The sequence below is a fragment of the Ochlerotatus camptorhynchus genome, unplaced genomic scaffold (assembly GCF_037179485.1).
Source record: "Ochlerotatus camptorhynchus isolate MF236.1 unplaced genomic scaffold, CSIRO-AGI_Acam_v1.1 ptg000330l, whole genome shotgun sequence".
Lineage (NCBI taxonomy): Eukaryota > Metazoa > Arthropoda > Insecta > Diptera > Culicidae > Ochlerotatus > Ochlerotatus camptorhynchus.
In genome coordinates, this window is record NW_027040818.1 from 10058982 (window position 1) to 10078771 (window position 19790).

The window sequence follows — 19790 nt, forward strand, 5'->3', positions numbered from 1 at the left end:
AGTATCCCAGTAAAAAAAATCCCGCAGTACAATGAACCAAATATACTGAAATTTTACTTGTTTATACTCAAGACACAATTTTTTCATATGCTTCTGTTTTTACTAAAATCGGTTGAGTAAAAAAAACAGGTTAACCAGATTGAGATTTTCTAAAAATTTGCAAGGTTATATACTATTGTCTTATTTGGGTTTTACCGAAGACTACAAATCAAGAAGACTGGCAACTCTGCCAAAAATCAGGAGACAGTAACGGCAACGCCTCTTATGAGTAAAAGTGGAACCCGTGTATGATGGTGTGTATTAATTCACGAGTGCATTCACACACATAGGTAGAAATATATATAGCTGTCAATGGTTGGTTTTATTATGATTGTCTTAAAAAGTGAAACGTTTCTTACTTTGCTTTATGCTGACAACGAGTAAAATTCCGCTGAAATTGAACAGATGCGTAAGTAAATTTGTTTTGAAAATTAAAACTAAGGTAATGATGCCATTCACAATGGCTCGATCATTAATTTGCTATCTCATAATTATCTTCCACTTTACGAAGCCCTTTAGTGATGCATTTATGGGCATTCGTATGGTGCATTAGTAAAATGCATGCCCGTTCCGCACGGCTTTGGCACCTGGCCACAGTGGAGCTCGGGGGGGGGGGGGGGGGTTGGGTCGGTCGATTCCATGAATTGTTAAAGCATACAGAGGAGCACTATCCGGTTGTTTCATGTTTTGACAACATCTAAAATAGAAATATATTCTTTATCAATACGTACCGTTTGGAATTGTAGTCCTACAACCTTTCATTTTCATTTTCTCCAACATTTGATCCTGCTACGCCTTCCGTTGGATCGTGCTGTAGGTACTGGATCTTCATATTGAATCCTTGAATTTTTAGCAGCTTCCGAATGACGGTAGTTCACTCAATGGTGGTGGAAGCTGCCAATTCCTTATAATTGACAGGCAAAATAAACAATATTTCGATTCCTAGTTCTCAAGCAAAAGTTACTTTCACTAGGTATCGATCCGAGTTTCAATCCTCTACTACCATTACAAGTTTTTCGGTTTGGAGTTGGAAAACCGCAGGCTTGCTGGGATTAAGATACAAATTGCCGTGAAATTTTGTAGAGCAAAACAAAAACAACAACGAGTACCGTGTTATGATTATTCATTTCGGTGACATTAGGTCACACACACAGTCACTGTTTATGAGCAGTCTCACTAAAACTTGTGCTTCAAAGTTCCACCTCTGATTGACAGAGGCGCTGTTATCAGTGACGATTGACTTTTGTATGGGAGAAAGGGACAGTTGCCAGTCTTCTTGATTTGTAGTCTTCGGATTTACGCAGTACATAGTACCAACAATCAATACGAAACTAACGATTTTAAATTGCCTCGCTACTTGACTAGCCTATTGGTCCCAAGCAAACGATTAACGTACCCCATTCTAGTCGAAATTCTAGTACTACACTATGTTAGTTTTGATTCGCTATGAAAGTTTGACAGATAAAATGAGGGGTTAGTGGATTTTCTTATGTTTCGAGGGGTGCATCGATTAGCTTGGGACCGAAGTTAGTACCAGAGCTGAGCCAAAAAGTTGAGCACGTTTCTTCGGGACCTACTAGTCTTAGAGTTACCTCTATGGTCAAACGGAATCTAAAAAAAAAACTAATAAATCCATGGAAAACGAGCAGCACTTTAAATCTAACTGGCGTTCGGCGGCGAATAAGGTCGATGAAACCACTGTGCAAAATTTAATGGAAGGTGTTAAGCAGAAGACACGGCAGTTCGGATTTGACAAACCAAAAGAATAAACGAACTTTTTTCCTTTAAATATATGAATTGAACTATCAAAAGAAAAATAATAAGATATTTGTGATATGAATTTTGACTGAAATAAACGATGTTTTTGTCGACCAATTTTTGCGCGTTCCAGTCTTTATGTGACGCTCCATTTATGTGCATCATATTGAACAGGGATTAGGGACTACCGGATGCTGAACAAACCAGACGAATATCACCAGTTGTTACTGTTTTCTTCTCTTCGTCGTTCACCCACGAGATTACCCACGCTCACTTGTCCCCATCTGCAGGAGCACTTCCTTCTCTAGAGCCGAATACCATTGTTCACTCTTGGCTCCAATTGAGGAGGTATCATCCGTGATCTACTCTTTTCTCTGAGTGCCCAGCTAACTCATGTGGCCCATGACCGTCGGTTGTTATTCTATAATACTAGTTTCTGTAACATTCACTGCTCTAGTGTCAAGCTATTCAACGTACGACCTATTTTTGCTTGAAGATCCTGCGTGCGTGGAATCACCGTCCTAGTATCTCTTTTCACAACTGAAACCGATCAATCCCAAGTAACCATCCAGTGCGCTAATCACCATTTATAATGCTGATGTATGAGTAATATAAAGTCCTGAAACCCTATAAATAACCTTTTTTTAACCAGCTCGTTTATTTGGAAGGCTCAATCGCATTAGCTTTACGGAGCCGATAGTTCATTGTTCTTAGTTTGTAACAAAATTCTCTTAATTCTATGTCTAGTAGGAGTTGGGCCGAATACTCGCGGCTTACTCGAGGTTAGAGAGGTACATTGTCGAAGGATAGGATCAGGGGAGGAGCTTGGGGGCAAGGTTTCGTTGTCTCATCAGAGCGTTGTCGCCAGTATGAACGGTAGTGCGGTTCTAGTTTCGTCTGGGGTTCGACCGGCTATGGTGACCAGTGGGCGACGACGAGACTCATCGAGACGGGGGGACAAACCAAACAAAAACTAATAAAGAGAGACAAAAGACAAAGGAATTAAATTCTTATACTAGACATTTGAAGAAACACATAAACCGACTGCATATAGCAGATATCGCGAGTTCCCAACACGTCTCTGATAGTCTCTCGTCTCACGTCTCTCGAGGGTATTCAAAAGCCACTCTCTGGCGGCGTCATTATCCGTACATTTCCAAACTGCGTGATCGATGTCATCGTAACCGTTTCCACACCGACAGATGTTGCTGTCTACGAGGTTTGGTTGGACATAAGTCTACTCATCACGCGAATGAAGTCACGACTTAAGTCCAAGCCTTTAAATCACGCTCTCGAAGAAACATTAGGAATAATTTAATGTAACCACCGTCCAAGATTTCCATTGTCCCAATTGGTTTGCCTACTCGAAAGAGCACTCTGACGCACTAAATGGTAAAATTCGTCGTGTGAAATTTGCCTGTCAAAAAATTCGCCTTCCTGCGCGCCCACCTTTACGAGAGAGTCCGCATTCTCATTGCCTGGGTTGAGCAATGTGAGGGGACCCATACAAAGGTAATCATATATGATCTTTCGACCAGCACACTCATCTGCTCCCTTACCTTTGAAAGAAAATAAGATGAGTACCTTCCTTGTTTCATCGACCGAATAGCCTCGATCGAACTGAGACTATCCGAGAAGATGAAGTAATGGTCTGCGGGCATGTTGGAAATCATCCCCAATGCGAAGTTGATTGCTGCCAGCTCAGCAACAAAAACGGAACAAGGTTCCTGGAGTTTGCGGAAGGCGCTAGAGTTTTCGTTGAAGACACCGAAGCCAGTATAATTAACCTCATATCGCTATTGGCTTGGTGATTACCTGAGATGGTTATCGAAAATTAGGTGAGATGCAATATCAGAGCCGCATTTATTCCGAACATCAAGAAGACTCCGTCTCCATTTTCGGATGATGCAGATGTGGTAGATTTGATTCTCGGTATGTCTATCACGGGAAACCCATATAAATTTGGCACTGGTCTATTGAGGAACAGTGTACCACCGATCATCATGTCCTTATTTCCTCAAAACTCTGCAAACATCTCACCACTCTTGCCCATTAATCCGAGATCATATTGTCACATTCATAAACGACATCGACAGTGTTCACTCGGCTGTCGACAGAAGCAGACCACTCTCGATGTGTGACACGCGATCGTCTGTTTACTCGGCAGCAACTATTGTGTGGTCCTCCTCATTGTTCTTCATCAGCAGTTCTTTCGGTCGATGCGTCGTCGACTTCGGAAAGCAACCGCTTCGTGTGTGAGTGCTGACTACGTTTTGCGTCCATTGGCGTTGACGGCGACTCTGTAGCTCTTTACTCCAATGTTAAAATTCATAAGCAAACGTCAGACTGTGCGTGAAACATGGCGGACTTTGTACTATCCTTTCCATCCACGGAAAATTCTCATAAGAAACTGTCAATCTTTGCTAAATGAGACGATTTTTCGGCGGTGCCGTCAACGCCAATTGCTGCAATGGAACCGCTTGGCGATACTGCCATACTAAGAAACCACTGGAAGCAGCTCCCGTTCTGATGGAGGAGGCTTTTTGGATAGCGAAAGATAAAGTGTTTATTGTGTTGTACCTTTTGACTATATCTAGTTTTAAGATGTTTTGTACAGTGCGCAAAACAGTCAGGTTCATTGAGTCAATTTGATATGAATATGAACTGCCATCTGCCTCATCATTCACTGCTTTGTGAGAGTCTGAATGATTCAGAGGTAAACGAATCACTGACAGCCGAGCACTCAGTCAGTAGCTCAGTCAACACGTTTATTCTGCCATGATGGTACCCAATATTTGTTTTGAATGACTGAGCGTACATTTTCTATGGAAAAATGACTCAATTACATGCTGTGTGAGCGAAGGCAAGCGGTGTGCGTCGCCTGCTCGTGAGTGACTGAATGTTTTTGTTGGCTCTTTCATTGCCTCGTCCTCTACCGTTTGGTACAAACGGTCTGCACAGAGCAATGGATTGAATAGTGCAGTGCTTTCACACTCAGCCTAGGCAGTCAATAATTTTAAGCTCTGGTTTTGTATAGTGAACAAGAATCCTCGGTTCTGTAAAGTTGATTCGATTGAGCCTTATCAAATAAATCATTGAACAAACAAAATAAACGACATCGTCTAACAGAGAATTAATTCAATGGAACTCCTATCGAAATTAAACTTTTATATACCATCATGCCATTTGCGACATAGATTTATTTTCTAAAAATTATCATCGTACGAACCTTGCCAAATTTGGGCCATTAAATCATATTATGACTACTCATTACGAATAAGTCATGTACATTTCGGTTCCCTGAGACCGGCACATGTAAGTGGCCCTTTTGACATAAGAATTAGTGGAAAGAAACGATAAAATAAATTCAATCAAACGTTCTCTTCGTCGAGTTGCTTATGTTTCGGTTTTAGAACACAACTAAAGGCAAGGAGCGAGCTACAGCCCACATGAACGGCCATTCACCGAAGAAGCCGCACCGCTACTGATTGGATTCAGTAGCTCTTCGTGAGTCGCTGTGGGCCATCTATGCCAAGCGCGTCACCCTCGTACCAAACAACATACAGCTCGACAGCCTCATCTGTGTTGAACACCCTAATAGCTCTGATATTACTCAACCATCAAGACAAAACGGTTCTTTTCAGGACTAACATAAATTACTGTTGATTAAGACTTAATTTTCATTGAACGTTCGCTCGCCATGCTGCCAGCTACATCATCCCCAAAGCTCTTTGATAATGTACCCAGCAGCCAAACGTTTGTGGTCAAATGCGTAACGGTATTAGTGGTACATACAAATTCTCGTAATGACCGAATAACAAATGACCTTATCAATTAACCAGAAAAATCAAGATAAAATTTTCTCCAAGACGCTAAAAAAAGCAAAAAATTCTCGAATTTTAATCATTGATCGAGAATATCCTGCGATTGGAAAATTTTAGCAAGCAATTCCTACAATAGATTTTCACTATTTTATTTTCTATTGAATAAACGAAAAATTCCGTGCTTTTTGTGCACGAAAATGCGTAATTTTGTCATCAGAAAACGAGTTATTTTCCGTTGTGGGAAAAAGTGGTTTCCCTTACACAGTCGCTGAATATTGATACCGATCACGTAATCCTACGTTAAATCTACGGTCGTGTCTTAGATACGACCTCTTACTTTTTTATGTTTTCGATCAACTGAATTTGAATTCAAGCCATCTAATAGTAATAAATCAAATGTTTTTATAACGCAAGTGAATCTGTTTTACATTTTGGATTCGGAATTCATACAGATATTTTGAACGTTTTAATCATTGGTTGGTTGGTACGAGAATCCATTTTAGTGCAAGCGATTCATTATGTTGATGAAACTATCCTAGGTTGGATCACTGATACATACCACGATTCGATGACTTCCATGAATGAGCAAAGATTTCAAAATGAATTTGAAAACTTGAATGATGTAGTATTAGTGAGTTACTACTACTTGACTTATCAGATACTGGAAAATTTGTCCTCAATAAACCTGGAAACGGATCCTGCATAGTTTTAGGGTTATCGTTATCGTTACCACTCAAGCTTTGAGGAGCGTTCTTTTGAACTTCCACCAATTCAAATTAGGAGTATAGGCCGAGATTAGATCTCGATCTACCCTTCGCAAGTGAACCTCACGATACTTTGAAAATATTGCTGGTTTTGTCCGAAATGATGATTGGCCTACAGCTCCACCTATAGTTATATATAGAGGACGTGAAAGATGTTTACCTAGGTGGTTGCTTGCTTCAACTTTGACCAGGACTCAAGTCAAATTTCTGTCGTTTTTTGGTGAGGCTTCGCTACATGACTCCTGGCCTGCCTCTGCCAGGCTAGGAGTCATGTCATGTGGTTGGTCTACTGGACTCCAATCTTCCTTGCATATTGTGCACTCTTTCGTAGTATGTGTTGCTGTTGGTCTTATCGTCTGGCGCTATCTGTCTGCAGAGATATTGGAAACTTCCACCTCTATACACTGCTTATCTAGCTACCGTAAAGTTGAAAGGGTTGTCCGATTTGGTATTGCTGCCGTTGCTGGTGACACCCAGCACTGGCGACCTGGATAGGGTCAGACAAAGCTCTCTTACGCAAAACTTTGCACTTGAAAGCCTCGTACCGCACTTCGATGAGGTTAATGATTTCATCCGTGTCGATCGAAAGCTTCATCGTAGTCAATGAATACCATAGGCTAGGATGATAGCGTAACAATAAGGGTACACCCAAGATCTTCCCGTAATGATTTCTGAGATGCGTCGATCATCTACTGCATTCAATTCAGGATAAATTTGCGCAGAAAATTGAGAGCAATACGCAATTATATGATACATCACGAATTGCTACACACAACCTGATCCCGCTTATTAGGACCTTCACTAAGATTGAGGGCAAGAAGTTAGCCTGAAAAAAATATTGTAGAATAATTGATAGATTTCTTGGACAATTGATCAACCTGAAATATTGAAAACATTGAAGAGGACTTATGAAGATATTTTATCATCTTTGGAATAATTGATGATCTACCTGCTATCTTCTTAGAATATTTGAGAAACATTTTATTAATTGTTGGACGGTTTAAGATCTTTATAAAAATATCAGGTCAACCTGGATTCTTGAAAAAAAAAGTAAAGTCTACTTATATTTTCTTCAAGAATTCAGGTTCAGGTTCAGGAGATCATTATTCACTTGAAGGTCTTCGGATTTTTTTTTAAAGATATTTGCTCTTGTTAGAGAATATTTGAGAGACGCGATTTTATTCCGAAAAGGTTACGAATTTTAATATTTATTTAGAATACTTCGTAGAAGGCCAGGGACCCTCAACGAACTTATTAAAATGTAGAGCAAATCCGTGGATGTACAAAGGTCTTTAAAGAATATCATGATCCTTCAAAAAATGTCACGAATATTGGGGAGTCAATGGATCTGTGGAAAACTTTACGGTACGTTGTAGAATTTTACGGAACTTCAAAGAAGTTCACGGAACTTTGGAGAACTTCAGGGATTAATAAAGAAGTTCACAGAAGCTCGGAGAACTTCATGGAATTTCGGAAAATTTCACGGAACTTCGGAGATATTCATAAAACTCAAAATTCAGCTTTCATGCATGAGTTCATTTACCTAAGAATTTGGTCTTGCGAAATTCAAGTGCACAATAATCAGCGATAAGTGTTCGGAAAAAAATCATTGCTTTATATTTTGACATTTTTCATTTTTTGGTTCTTAGTGTTTATGTTTGCATTATTCGAAGGAAAACTGAAGAAATCTTCATGTCCATGCTATCAAATGACAATTGATCCGTTTTTACTAGCATTTCATTAGACTGAACTTTTGCTGATGTGAGTGTGAGTACGTGAAAATTTGAGATGCATGAGAGTCTACTGAAAAGTATTTTCAATTACCTTTCTTTTGATATTTTGATCTTTGATATCTTTAGGGGGCGACCCCGGTGTAGTGGTTAGCATCCATACCTCTCACGCCAAAGTCACGAGTTCAAATCTCACCCCCAGACAAGTCACGAATAACCCAAGAGCGTTAAAGTGACTGTAATAAAAAAAAAGATTTTTGAAATCGACCCAGCTATGATTTTTTTGAAAAAAAAAGTAAGAGGTTGTATCTAAGACACGACCGTAGATTTGACGTAGGATTGCGTGCTCGGTATCAATATTCGGCGACTGTGTTAGGGAAACCACTTTATTCCACAACGGAAATGACTCGTTTTTTGATGACAAAATTACTCATTTTCTTGCACAAAACACACGGAAATGTTTGGTTTATTTAATAGAAAATAAAAAAAAGCGAACATTTATTGGATGATTTTCTTGTTGAAATTTTCGCAATCAATCATTAAAATTCGAGATTTTTTGCTTTTATTTTAGCGTCCTAGAGAAAACTTTACCTTAATTCGAAGTGTTTTTGGTTAATTTACAAGGTCATTTGGTATTCGGTCATTGCGAGAATTTGTATGTACCTCTTCAATACCGTTAGGCATTAGACCACATACATTTGGTTGCTGGGTACATTATCAAAGAGCTTTGAAGGTGATGTGGCTGGCAGCAAGGCGAGCGAACGTTCAATGAAAAATTAACTCTTAAACAACAATAATTGATGGTGGTCCTGAAAAGAACCGTTTTGTCGTGATGGTTGAATAATATCTGAGCTATTAGGGTGTTCAACACAGATGAGGTTGGCGAGCTGTATGTTGTTTGGAACGAGGGTAACGCGCTTGGCATAGATGGCCCACAGCGACTCACGAAGAGCTACTGAATCCGATCAGTAGCGGTGCGGCTTCTTCGGCGATTGGACGCTCATGTGGGCTGCAGCTCGCTGCTTGCCTTTCTTTGTGGACTGTGGAACAATGTACAACGTCAGGTGCCGTAAGCACTACTACTGCTGCTGCTGATGACGATTTTGAAATCTGTCTTAGGGAAAGCGCTTTTTGCAAGCAATTGGTGATAATTTTGATCACCATTGCAGCAGTTTTCAGATTTGTGTAATTTTCAAAAGTGACCTATTGAAAACTTGTAATGTAATCATTTTCGCAGATTCGTAGAAAAATTTAAAATCCATTGGCTGTTTAGAATTACAATCCATCCACTATTGACAGAGTTATAAGTGGTCAAAACCTGACCACTTTTCGTGACGCGGTTGATTATGGTGTTTTGTAATTGCACCGTCAATATGTTGCCGAAAGACGTAATCCTACGTCAAAAAATCGATTTTTTTGGACCACCCAAACATGGAAATTTTTACCCTAATGACAAAAAAACGGGTCTAATATTTTGCGAAAAGGAACAAAACTACATATTTTTACGAAATTCTGAGAACCACTATATCGCTTAAACTATGAAGTGGCTGATACGTATTTCTGAAAAATGCAGTTTTCTCAGTGTAGCCAACTAAGAGGAACTAAAGACAACAACTTATTGTGCGTAACCGATAGAGTGTATTTGAAAATTCTACTTGATATTCACGGGCATTAAAAGCAAAGCAACAGGTTTCGTTAAAATGGCCCCCCTCCCGTCTCAAACACGCAGCTCCTTCGAAAACCAGTAAAATAATCTTGCCAGAGTTCAAATTTTAACATCAGCTAATCGATTAACCTGAACGGTCGGATGCTCTTTTCATCCGCCAAGTTTCTGCAAATGAAGCATGGAAATTCCTCTCCAACCAACCCGTCTTCATTACACTGATCCGAAATTCCGATAAAAAAAAAACACACACACAAAGTAGCTCTTACATCAAAGTTTCCGCTCATGGTCGAATTTCGTCGGATTAGCGAAACGGAAACAAGAACCGAAAAGTGAATGTACACATCGGAAACATTCGAAACTTGTTGAAAGTTTTAATTGAATGAAAGATCATGAAAAATTACTCCGGGAAGAAAAGCAAGATAATCGATTAAAAATGTATGCTTCAACAACCAGAGGAGCAAAGCAAACAACCAAACTCTTTGGCTCGGGCCGAAATCTTAATGGGATTAAATAACCGACAAATTGGATCCAGGATTTTCGTTGCTAATTTCCTAATTAAATCCCAAGCGCTGGTCTTTTGATGTTCGCAGCGAGCCAGCGAGCAAATAATCGCTTCCATTTGAACCGTCCGTTGTAATTGTAAACTGTTTGTTGCAGATAAACACACCGGGACTAAATACGTCTTCCTTTTCTCTCCCTGTTTCATTGCAGTCAAGCGGAGACGACGACGATTTGTTCGAGCCACCGATGATTTCACCACCCCCACCGGAGTACGCCTACCGGTCCAAGGGCGACAAGGGCGAGCGTGGTCCCAAGGGACCTCCGGGCGACTCTATACGTGGGCCTCCGGGGCCACCAGGTCCACAGGGTTCCCCCGGACCACCGGGATCACCCGGTGCTGCCGGTCCCAAAGGATCCGGCCTGTTCGACGAGGGATCCGGCGATGAAGCGGTAAGTACAGTTTCCGTCAATGGATGAGTTTTGTTTGCGCTTTAGGGTGGTCCTGGAAGCAATTTAATTTTGGGGACCAACCTAATCAACAACTGGTCCGTTTGTGCCGCCAGCATCGTCTGTGCGAACACACGGTGGAACGGTTGGCTGTCGGTGTGATGGTCATAGTTTATTAAAATTCAATTTCTCTCTTGCGCTCTCCCCATTTCGCACCGCTGCATACTGCTGCGCTCGTGGCAATTTAATCTGATCAGAAGAGATTATCCCAGGTAATTAAGAGATGGAATAAAATATATCATCTTCCCCGCTCATCGTCTCATTGTATTATATTGGCTTATTCGGTTTCGTTTGTTGTGTTGTTGCTGTTCTTGTTTATGTTGATCCTCGATTTATTCGTTTCATCGTTCTAATTATTTTCACTTGGATGCCCCGGCCGGGACGACGACGGCGCACCAAGCCTGTTTGTGTACCACTTTATTTATGTCTGTTCATTAGCAAATGAGGGAGCAACTTCTTCTATGGGCTGAGCGGACGACGAAAATGGCCCTCGCTGCAGGTGGCTGGCTAAATGGTCGATGTTGTCTTATTATTTGCAGAGTTCAATTATCCAGGAAAAATTTCCACCTCCCTAGTCTAGTCGAGAGAGTTTCTGAGAAGCAGTCTAGCAGATGATAATTATAAAATTTCAGCGGAAAACAGGCCAATACCAGATTGTGGATAATTCTAGATAGAGCTGGAATTATAGCGTATCAGCTTTTGTAAACAATGACTTCTATCGATGATTTCTAGGAACTCAAGGCACGCCCACGCAGACCAACACAACCATCGGATAGGGAAAGTCTTTCCCTACCCGATGAGGAGGTTGGTTTGCGTAGGCGAGCCTTGAATTTCTAGAAATCATCGATTGAAGTCATTCTTTACAAAAGCTGATACGCCCTAATTCCAGCTCTATCTAGAATTAACTGTTAACTGAGAGAAATAACACCTAACTTGTGCCTTACGGAGGACTTCATCAAAAACAACTTCGAACACAGTCAAAATATTAAAATAGCTAAAATAGTTAATTGTGGCTTTCTGAAACCAAAATTGACTGGTTGTATGTGTCTTACACAAACTTTACCTCCGCTTCTTGCATCTTACATATTAGGTTGGTTGGTTGGTTGTCTTTATTAAGGAGATTTTCAGCCAGACGCTGGTTCATCTCCGGCGCTTACATATTAAAAATATTATTATAATATCTCAAAGTTTCAAAATTTCGAAAAGTACTATAGTATTTTAGCTGTAATGTGTATGTTCAGGCCTGTTCCGGACAGATTATTTTTATCTATTAGACCACCCGCACCAATGCGTTGCTATTCAGTTGCTAGTTTGACTACTTCAGCCGTTGCTATTTTATTTAGCAACTAGTTTACGCACTGGTCATTACTGTCATTGTCATTGTCATGTCATTGCATTGCATCACGATAGTAAATTTATGATTTCGACTTTCACACCGGTAGTTGCTAAACTAATCGTCGAACTTCGAGCTGAAGTTAATCACAGAGTTTCTAGACTGTTTTTTTCGACAATTTTGATAGGGTTTTTGATCTAATTTTCGTCCTACCAAGCAGAAAACGGCTCTTTTTTTTAACGGATTTGAAAAATAAAAGTGAAATATTTCTGTCAAAGATGACTTCCAAATTGATTTACCTTTTCATACGTACCGTTGGATTTGATAAAGAGTCACAAATTGTTGAGATATTGTTCAAAATCTAATACTGCTTCTTGATTCTAAATTCGTTCTGATAGTTTCAATTCCGTCCTAACGCATTGAAACGCTATTAGATTTTCTTCGTCCTTCGGATAAACGCAGAAAAAGGGGATTCGCTAGGAGCGCTTCTTTTGTTTTGAGAACAATGAGCGTAAATATTCATGCAATGCGCTATAATACGATTTATGTTGTAGCTAATGAACTAACGCATCGTAATTGATATTATTGATCTTTTCTGATCGATAGAACGGAAATGGGCGATTACGACGAAGAAACGCTCTACTTTATACCTGACCATGAAGACTGAAGATTGAAAGTTGAGATCCAACTACAGACCCAGGACCTCATGAAGATCCAAAATATCCGTAAAGGTTGTCAATTCGTAAAAAAGATCCAAAGCTCAGTGATTTTTTTTAAAGCACTTGTTGCGATGCTACTTGAATGAATTTGAATCTGAATTTGCGCATGGTCACACTGGTGGTCACAAAACAATCCTATGAAAGATCCGGACCATCCATAGAAGTAGTAAATTCTTAAAAATTATCGAAATATCAATCTTCCTATGCTCCTCTTATTCAAGTTGCACACCAAAATGCATAAAGGCATTTTTGGATGCCCATCTGGATTACTAGATTACATATTTTAGCTCGTGAATGTATCAATCTCGGTTGGTCGAATTTAATACTGTAGATCTAATAACATCTGAAAAAAAAAACTTTAAAAAGTTCTGATTGCAAGAAATTTGGGAAAGTTTAAAGATCTTTGAGAGTAAGTTTCGACACCTTCATGGCAATCTAATAGATTTCAGGAAAATTTACTTCAGTGAAGATCAAGCCCTTCAGAGCAGCTCCATTAAAATCAGGAAAATTTAAGCTTAAAGACCTATGAGTAAGATACGTGAACTTTGAGTAAGTTCAGAATATTTTAGGGCAGTTCCATGAATATCAGGAAAACTGTGAGAACATCAGGAACTTTCCTAGAACTTCAGGTTAGTTTCAAGAAATTTGTGGTACAGAATTTGTTCGCCAACTGGGCTAAAAGCGCAGCCCAGTTAGGGGCTGTCCATAAACTACGTAGACAGTTTAGGGGGGGGGGGGGGGTTGACAATTATCCACAGCCCATACAAATTTAAATTTTTTTGTATGGACAATTGTCTACGCAGGGGGAGGGGGGGTCTAGAATCCCAGAAAAACTGTCTACGTAGTTTATGAACAGCCCCTTAACGAATTCTACTCGCTAACTGGGCTGACTGTCAAACGTCAAAAAAACATTGAGGGGAACTTCAATGGACTGTTTAATCGACGTTAAAAAAATTCACGTGCATTGAATTGAAACAGTGTAAAGCTTGTTATCGTTATTTTCACAGCATTCAAACTCGTGAATTTAGAAAGGCTTAATGCTTCTTGATTTCGGTGTGAAATAAAAATAATTTCAAATTTATTTATATTAAACACTTAATATTCCATTCGAATACCCCTCACCAGTTTTGACAACGAAATGTCAAACTAAAAATTTGTGGATAGTCCAAAAATTTTCAACGAATGAACTTAAAAATTTAAGAAAGTTAAGTCAAAAGAATTTCAGAGATGTGCAGATAGTTTGAGGAAAATTGTCATTTTAAAGAACTTCCGAGTATCTCAAACAGCGGCGCCGGTGGTGTAGTGGTAAGCGTCATTACCTCTCACCCCAGCAGGCCTGGGTTCAATCAAAGTCGGCGCCCAGGGATGTTCTGAGGCATAACATCTCTGATCACGGAAGTAAAGCCGTTGGTCCCCGGTTCTTGAGTTGATGAGTCGATAGGTAGGGTCCAGGTGTGGGAGCTGCCTTCCTGGCGTCGGTAACATTGGTGCTCAGCACGGAAAACAAGATCGACGAAAAACAAACCAAAGGAAAAAAAAAGAGTATCTCAAAGAAGTAAGACTAAAGAGATTTGGGGAATTTCAGAGATATTAACGGCAATTCCAATAACTTCATAACTGGGATGAGTACTTAAGGGGGTTGGATTTTGATAAGTTCTTTAATGGGAATGACACTGATAAAGACTGCCTATTGTAGTCGAAATACGTATCTTTCATAGATACCAAAATTAATTAAGTGGAATTAAATGGAAGATTACCCTTTTTTGCTGTTTTATTCATAACTTCGAGAAATTCAAAAAAGGCCAGACATTCAGAGAAGTTTGAAGTAAGCGAAAGTTCCGATAATTTCCGGTCAACTCCGTAAACTTCAGAAAAACTATGAGAAATTCTTAGGAAGATCCGAAAATTTTAGGGAAGTTCAGAGAACTTAAGAAAACTTCAGAAATATTTCAGGAACTTCAATGAATGGTTTTTGGGACAGTTCTATTTAAGTTCAGGATAGTACCAAGAGCATCAAAGGAATTGAGAGAACTTCAGAAATGCTTCGAGGGCAGAAAGACAAATCAAAGAAACTAAGGGCAGTTCAACTAATTTCAAAGAAATTGAAGCAATGTTAAGAAGTTCCAAGAAACTCAGGAAATTTCCGAAGCTTCATCAGAGTACCAAGGCCTTTAAACAATTTTCATAAACATAAGAGATATGAGCATCAGGAAAATGAGAGATCATTTTAAAAAAATTCCTTGGTTTTCATTGCAGTGTAAAGAGCTGCACAAAATTGCAGGAAATTCAGTGACGATCAGATTATGTTCAAGGAAATTTCGAGATCAGTTAAAATGTTCAGGAATCTTCAAGAACGTCTAAAGACCTTCAGAAATGTAAATAGATTTTAAGGTACCGTAAAACGGGTTAACATTGATAGTTTTTTAAAAGTATATTCTAAATATTTGTTACAGCAATGAATGTTTTTCAAATTTTAAATTTAAAGTACTGAGGATCCAAGAGTTAATTCGTTAGTAATTTGTTTAACGGAAATTAAAGCATTTGCATTATTTTTTTAGTTTTGTGACCGAACTTCAGTTTTTTGATTTGAAGTTACTTTGATAATGCTCGAGGAATGTAGAAAAAAAAAATGGGTGAAACTCAAACAATTTAGTTCTTTAAATCAGACTTGCAATTGCTCATTACAGCTAAAATGCTATTTTTCGTTATTATGAAACAATGGGATACTATAATGATAATTTTTATTTGTAAGATGCAAAAAGAGGTGGTAAAGATTGTATATGACATATAAAATTTAGCCGGCGCCGGTGGTGTAGTGGTAAGCGTGACTGCTTTCTAACACCCAATGGGTCTGGGTTCAATCCCAGCCGAGGTCGGTGGGATTATTATGAGGCATAAAAATCTCTGGTCACGTCTTCCTTCGGAAGGGAAGTAAAGCCGTTGGTCCCGGCCCATGTCTGTTTGTGAACGGGTGCGATATCCTACGCAGGTGTGGAAGCTGCCTTCCTGCACATTCAGTTGCCGCCAATGGATGGCTATCGATGTCCGCCGGTGATTGGCACTAGATTACGGAACAGAGACCGACGTTAAATAAAGGAAAAAAAAGAAGGTATAAAATTTGTCAATTTTGCTTTCAGAAGGTCACAACTAGCGATTTTATGATTTTACTCATCGCGTTGCTCATCGTTACAGCTAATCGCTAGTTGTGACCTTCTGAAAGCAAAATTGACACATTTTTTATGTCATATACAATCTTTACCACCTCTTCTTGCATCTTACAAATAAAAATTATGATTATAGTATCCTATTGTTTCATAATAACGAAAAATAGCATTTTAGCTGTAATGAGCAATTGCAAGCCTGCTTTAAATATGAAACTTTGAATGAGTATATAATCAGAAAACTTCATAAGCAGTAAGAATACAACATTGAATTTGTGATGGCTGTATAGGAAATACATTTCATAAGTGATGGTTTGAGTGCTTTTTCAAAAAGGCGAAAAACACGAAAATGTTTTTTTAATATTTTTGTAAAATGTGTAACACATACTATATAAAAACTCTATACGATATCAACGGAAATACCCTAAGCTACAATATAGAACCAATGTTAGTTTTATTATATTTTGGGAAGTTCTTGCAACTTTGCAGATGATCAGAGATCTTCATATCAGTTTCATTAGTATAAGCGGGGTCTTCAGCGAATTTAATGAATATGATTGAAATTTCGGAAACAATAGAACTGACCTTCAAAAAAGATTTAAAACCTCAGGGAAGTCCAAAGAAGTTCAGAGAGAATGAGAGATTTTTGACGAAGTGCCGTGAGCTTCAACGAAGTTTTCAAAACTTCAGCAATTGTGGCAACCTCAAGGCAGATCGAAGAACTTCAAAGTGATTCAATTAAATTCAGTAAAATTTCGGGAAGTTTAAAAAAGATACTTAAAAACTTTAAGGAAGTCTACAGAACTTAAGAGAAGTTCAGAGATCTTTCGGTCAGTTCTAATTAGGGGTTTCATCTGGTAGTTTTGCTACTGTTCGAATTATTATTTTAAAATCAAATATTAAAAGTCTTCGTAGCCATATGTAGTATAAAGTGAGTGAGAGTGATGTTTGCCAGTAGTACCTGTTTTTTTTTTTTTTTTTCTTAAGACTTAAATATAAATTGTGGAGCTCTAGGACTTTTTATGCGAATTGAATACTTTTGTGGATGTTCAATATCTTCCAGAGAACCATTCCACTACCTGATTGCATATGCTAGTCCTAGATCCGAATTCATACATGTAGCTTCAGAATAAGTGATTTCAAAAAAATCATGGAGTTCTTGGATGTTTTTACGAATTGATCACTTTTACGCATGGTCCGGATCTCCCGAAAGACCGGTTCGCGGCCAGCAAACTGTGCATGCTGGTCCTAGATCCAAATTCATTAATGTAGTATCAAAATAAGTGATTTAAAAAAATGCTGAGCTTTAGGATCTTTCTACTAATTGAGATGTTCCGGAGCTTCCGGAGGACCGTTCCGTGGCCACTCGAGTGCACATACTGGTTTCAAATCCAAATTCATTCATGCAGCATCAGAACAGGTTGATCAAACAAATCTAGAATCTTGTTTGTAGTAGATCCAAATAACAATTCAGTAACCATTTGGCATCCACTCTGATTTATGATGGTTTTATAACGGCAATGAACAAAAAATTTAGTATAAATACAGCATTTCAAAGTGTAAAACATTCCTGCTTAGTAATTCAGCTTTTTACGAAAATCATAAAAAAAAAATCTCGGCCTACCTCGATCTGAAGAATATATATTTTTTTTTTTTTTTCAATATAAAATAATTAGTCAAATCGACGCTTTACGAGGGCGGACGTATTTTTTTCGATGCTTTCACGTACATTTCACTTAAAATTTGAAAAGGCACTTAAAACTAAGCCACTTAATGAGAACTATTGTAATAAATTTGAATATTCAACAAGATTTTTATACCAACAGTTTCTATTTTAATTATTTTGATAAGATCGGATTCATAAATCCTTTTCTATCTTGATTAATGCTATTCAAGTGGATTAAGCAAGCGGCTAGGGGTGATGCCTCGGAAAGGGTTTTTTATTGTTGCTAAATAGCTTTTGTTGTAGCTTTCAAATGGTTCTCAATGCGTTCGTCATACAACCTTTTGCAGTAAATCAATATGGAAGAACTTCGAGAATACACCCTTCAGAACCTTCGCCAGGGTGGGCCAACTAGACATATTCTAGTCTTAATGAGGTTTTGGTGGATGCATTAATGACAAAATAGCCTTGACCAGAGTTTTAGGAAGGTTGTTTTATAGTTGCTTTGTAGTATTTCATAAAACTTAAAATGTTACTTGGGAGAGTTAGTGTGGAATAAAAAATGAGTAGAATCGAGTGAGTGTGAAGCGTGATAGACCGTATACGGAATTTCATTGGATCGAGAATTTTGATAGTTTTGCAATATGATGCACCTATGACGGGTATCTTTGGAATCGGAGTGACGTTTAGGAAGCAGAAATCCATGTATGACGCTATTTTGAAATCAAATATAGCGACTTCCGGTTACAGAAAAACTGAAAAATACTGTCAAATACCCAACACTATGGGTATTTTTAGAATCTGGGTGACGTGTAGGGACGGGAAATACACGTTTGAAGCATTTTAAAATCCAATATGGTGGCATCCAGCCACCATCTTGGATCAACATGGCTTCAGACAACGATTTCCAGTCCCTACACGTCACCCCGATTCCAAAAATACCCATAATGTGGAGCATTTGACAGAATTTCCAAGCTTTTCTGTAACCGGAAGTAGAGATGAACTAGCCTTAAGCAAAAAATCTCTAAAATAAAGATTTAAATAAAAAAATATAACATGAAGCCACTATCTTGCATTTCAAAATAGCGTCATGCATCGATTCCCGGTCTCTGCACGTCACTCCGATTCCAAAAATATCCATTTTGTGGAGTATTTGACAGAATTTCCAAGTTTGTCTGAAACCGGAAGCCACCATCTTGGATTTCAAAATAGCGTCAGATATCGATGTCCAGTTCTTAGACGTAACTCCGATTCCTAAAATAACCATATTGTGGGGTATTTGACAGAATTTCCAAGTTTTGCTGTAGCTGGAAGCCACCATCTTGAATTTCAAAATGATATCAAACATTGATTTCTGATTCTTACACGTCACCCCGATTCCATACTGTGGGGTATTTGACAGTATTTTCCCAAAAAAAATCTGAATTTTTACTGTCGCGTAAAATCTCCTCTCGCTTCGCAAAACTTGCTTGAAATTCACAGAACACCCCTAAGGTTTGTAGAACTTTACTGAAGTTAAGGAAGCTCGAAGAACATTCCAAAAAAAATCAGAAAGTTCCCAAAGTCTGAAGCAGTTTCCTAAAATTCACAGAATCATTTTAACGTTCTCAGAACTTCACTGAAGTTTGCATAGCGTCCCTGGAGTACTTCATTTAAGTTCGTAGAGTTTTCCTGAAGTTTGTAAAACTTCCCGGATGTTTCCAAAATGTCCCTGAAGCTCGCAGATTTTCCCTGAAGTTCGCAATACGTTCCTTAAGTTTGAAAATCACAAAACTGCGCTGAAGTTCGCAAAACGTTTTTAAAATTTGCAGGATTTCCATGAAAGTTACAGATCTTTCCTAAAAGCTTCCTTAAAAAAATAATCTATGACAAAAGGTCTAAAGACAAGAGATCGAAGGACAAAACCCAACTAACAATTTTCACAATGTAAACGCTTTACTCATTTCATTTATACAGCCTCAAGCTGTATTCAAACGTTATACGATATGAGGAAACCTTTACTCAACCTCTATACAAGCAAATCTGGCGAACTTAGTCAGCTACTTATGGCTGTTGGAACGGTCGGGAGAAGCTCTTATTGTATATATCCATTAACGCTTCTATACAGCTGTTATCCTGCTGTTTA

At 38.7% G+C, this 19790-nt stretch overlaps 1 protein-coding gene across 7 annotated transcripts in view; it reads left to right on the forward strand.

Annotated features, from left to right (window-relative positions):
- Mp (Multiplexin) overlaps positions 1-19790 on the forward strand; it is an 884548-nt gene that overhangs the window by 698941 nt on the left and 165817 nt on the right. For 5 of the 7 annotated variants that reach the window (XM_065230395.1, XM_065230396.1, XM_065230401.1 and 2 more), the window contains exons 8-9: positions 10493-10732; positions 10987-11001. In XM_065230395.1, the coding sequence (XP_065086467.1) occupies positions 10493-10732; positions 10987-11001 (255 nt within the window). The remainder of the gene's footprint in view (positions 1-10492; positions 10733-10986; positions 11002-19790) is intronic. The other 2 variants (XM_065230398.1, XM_065230399.1) reach the window with 1 other exon arrangement.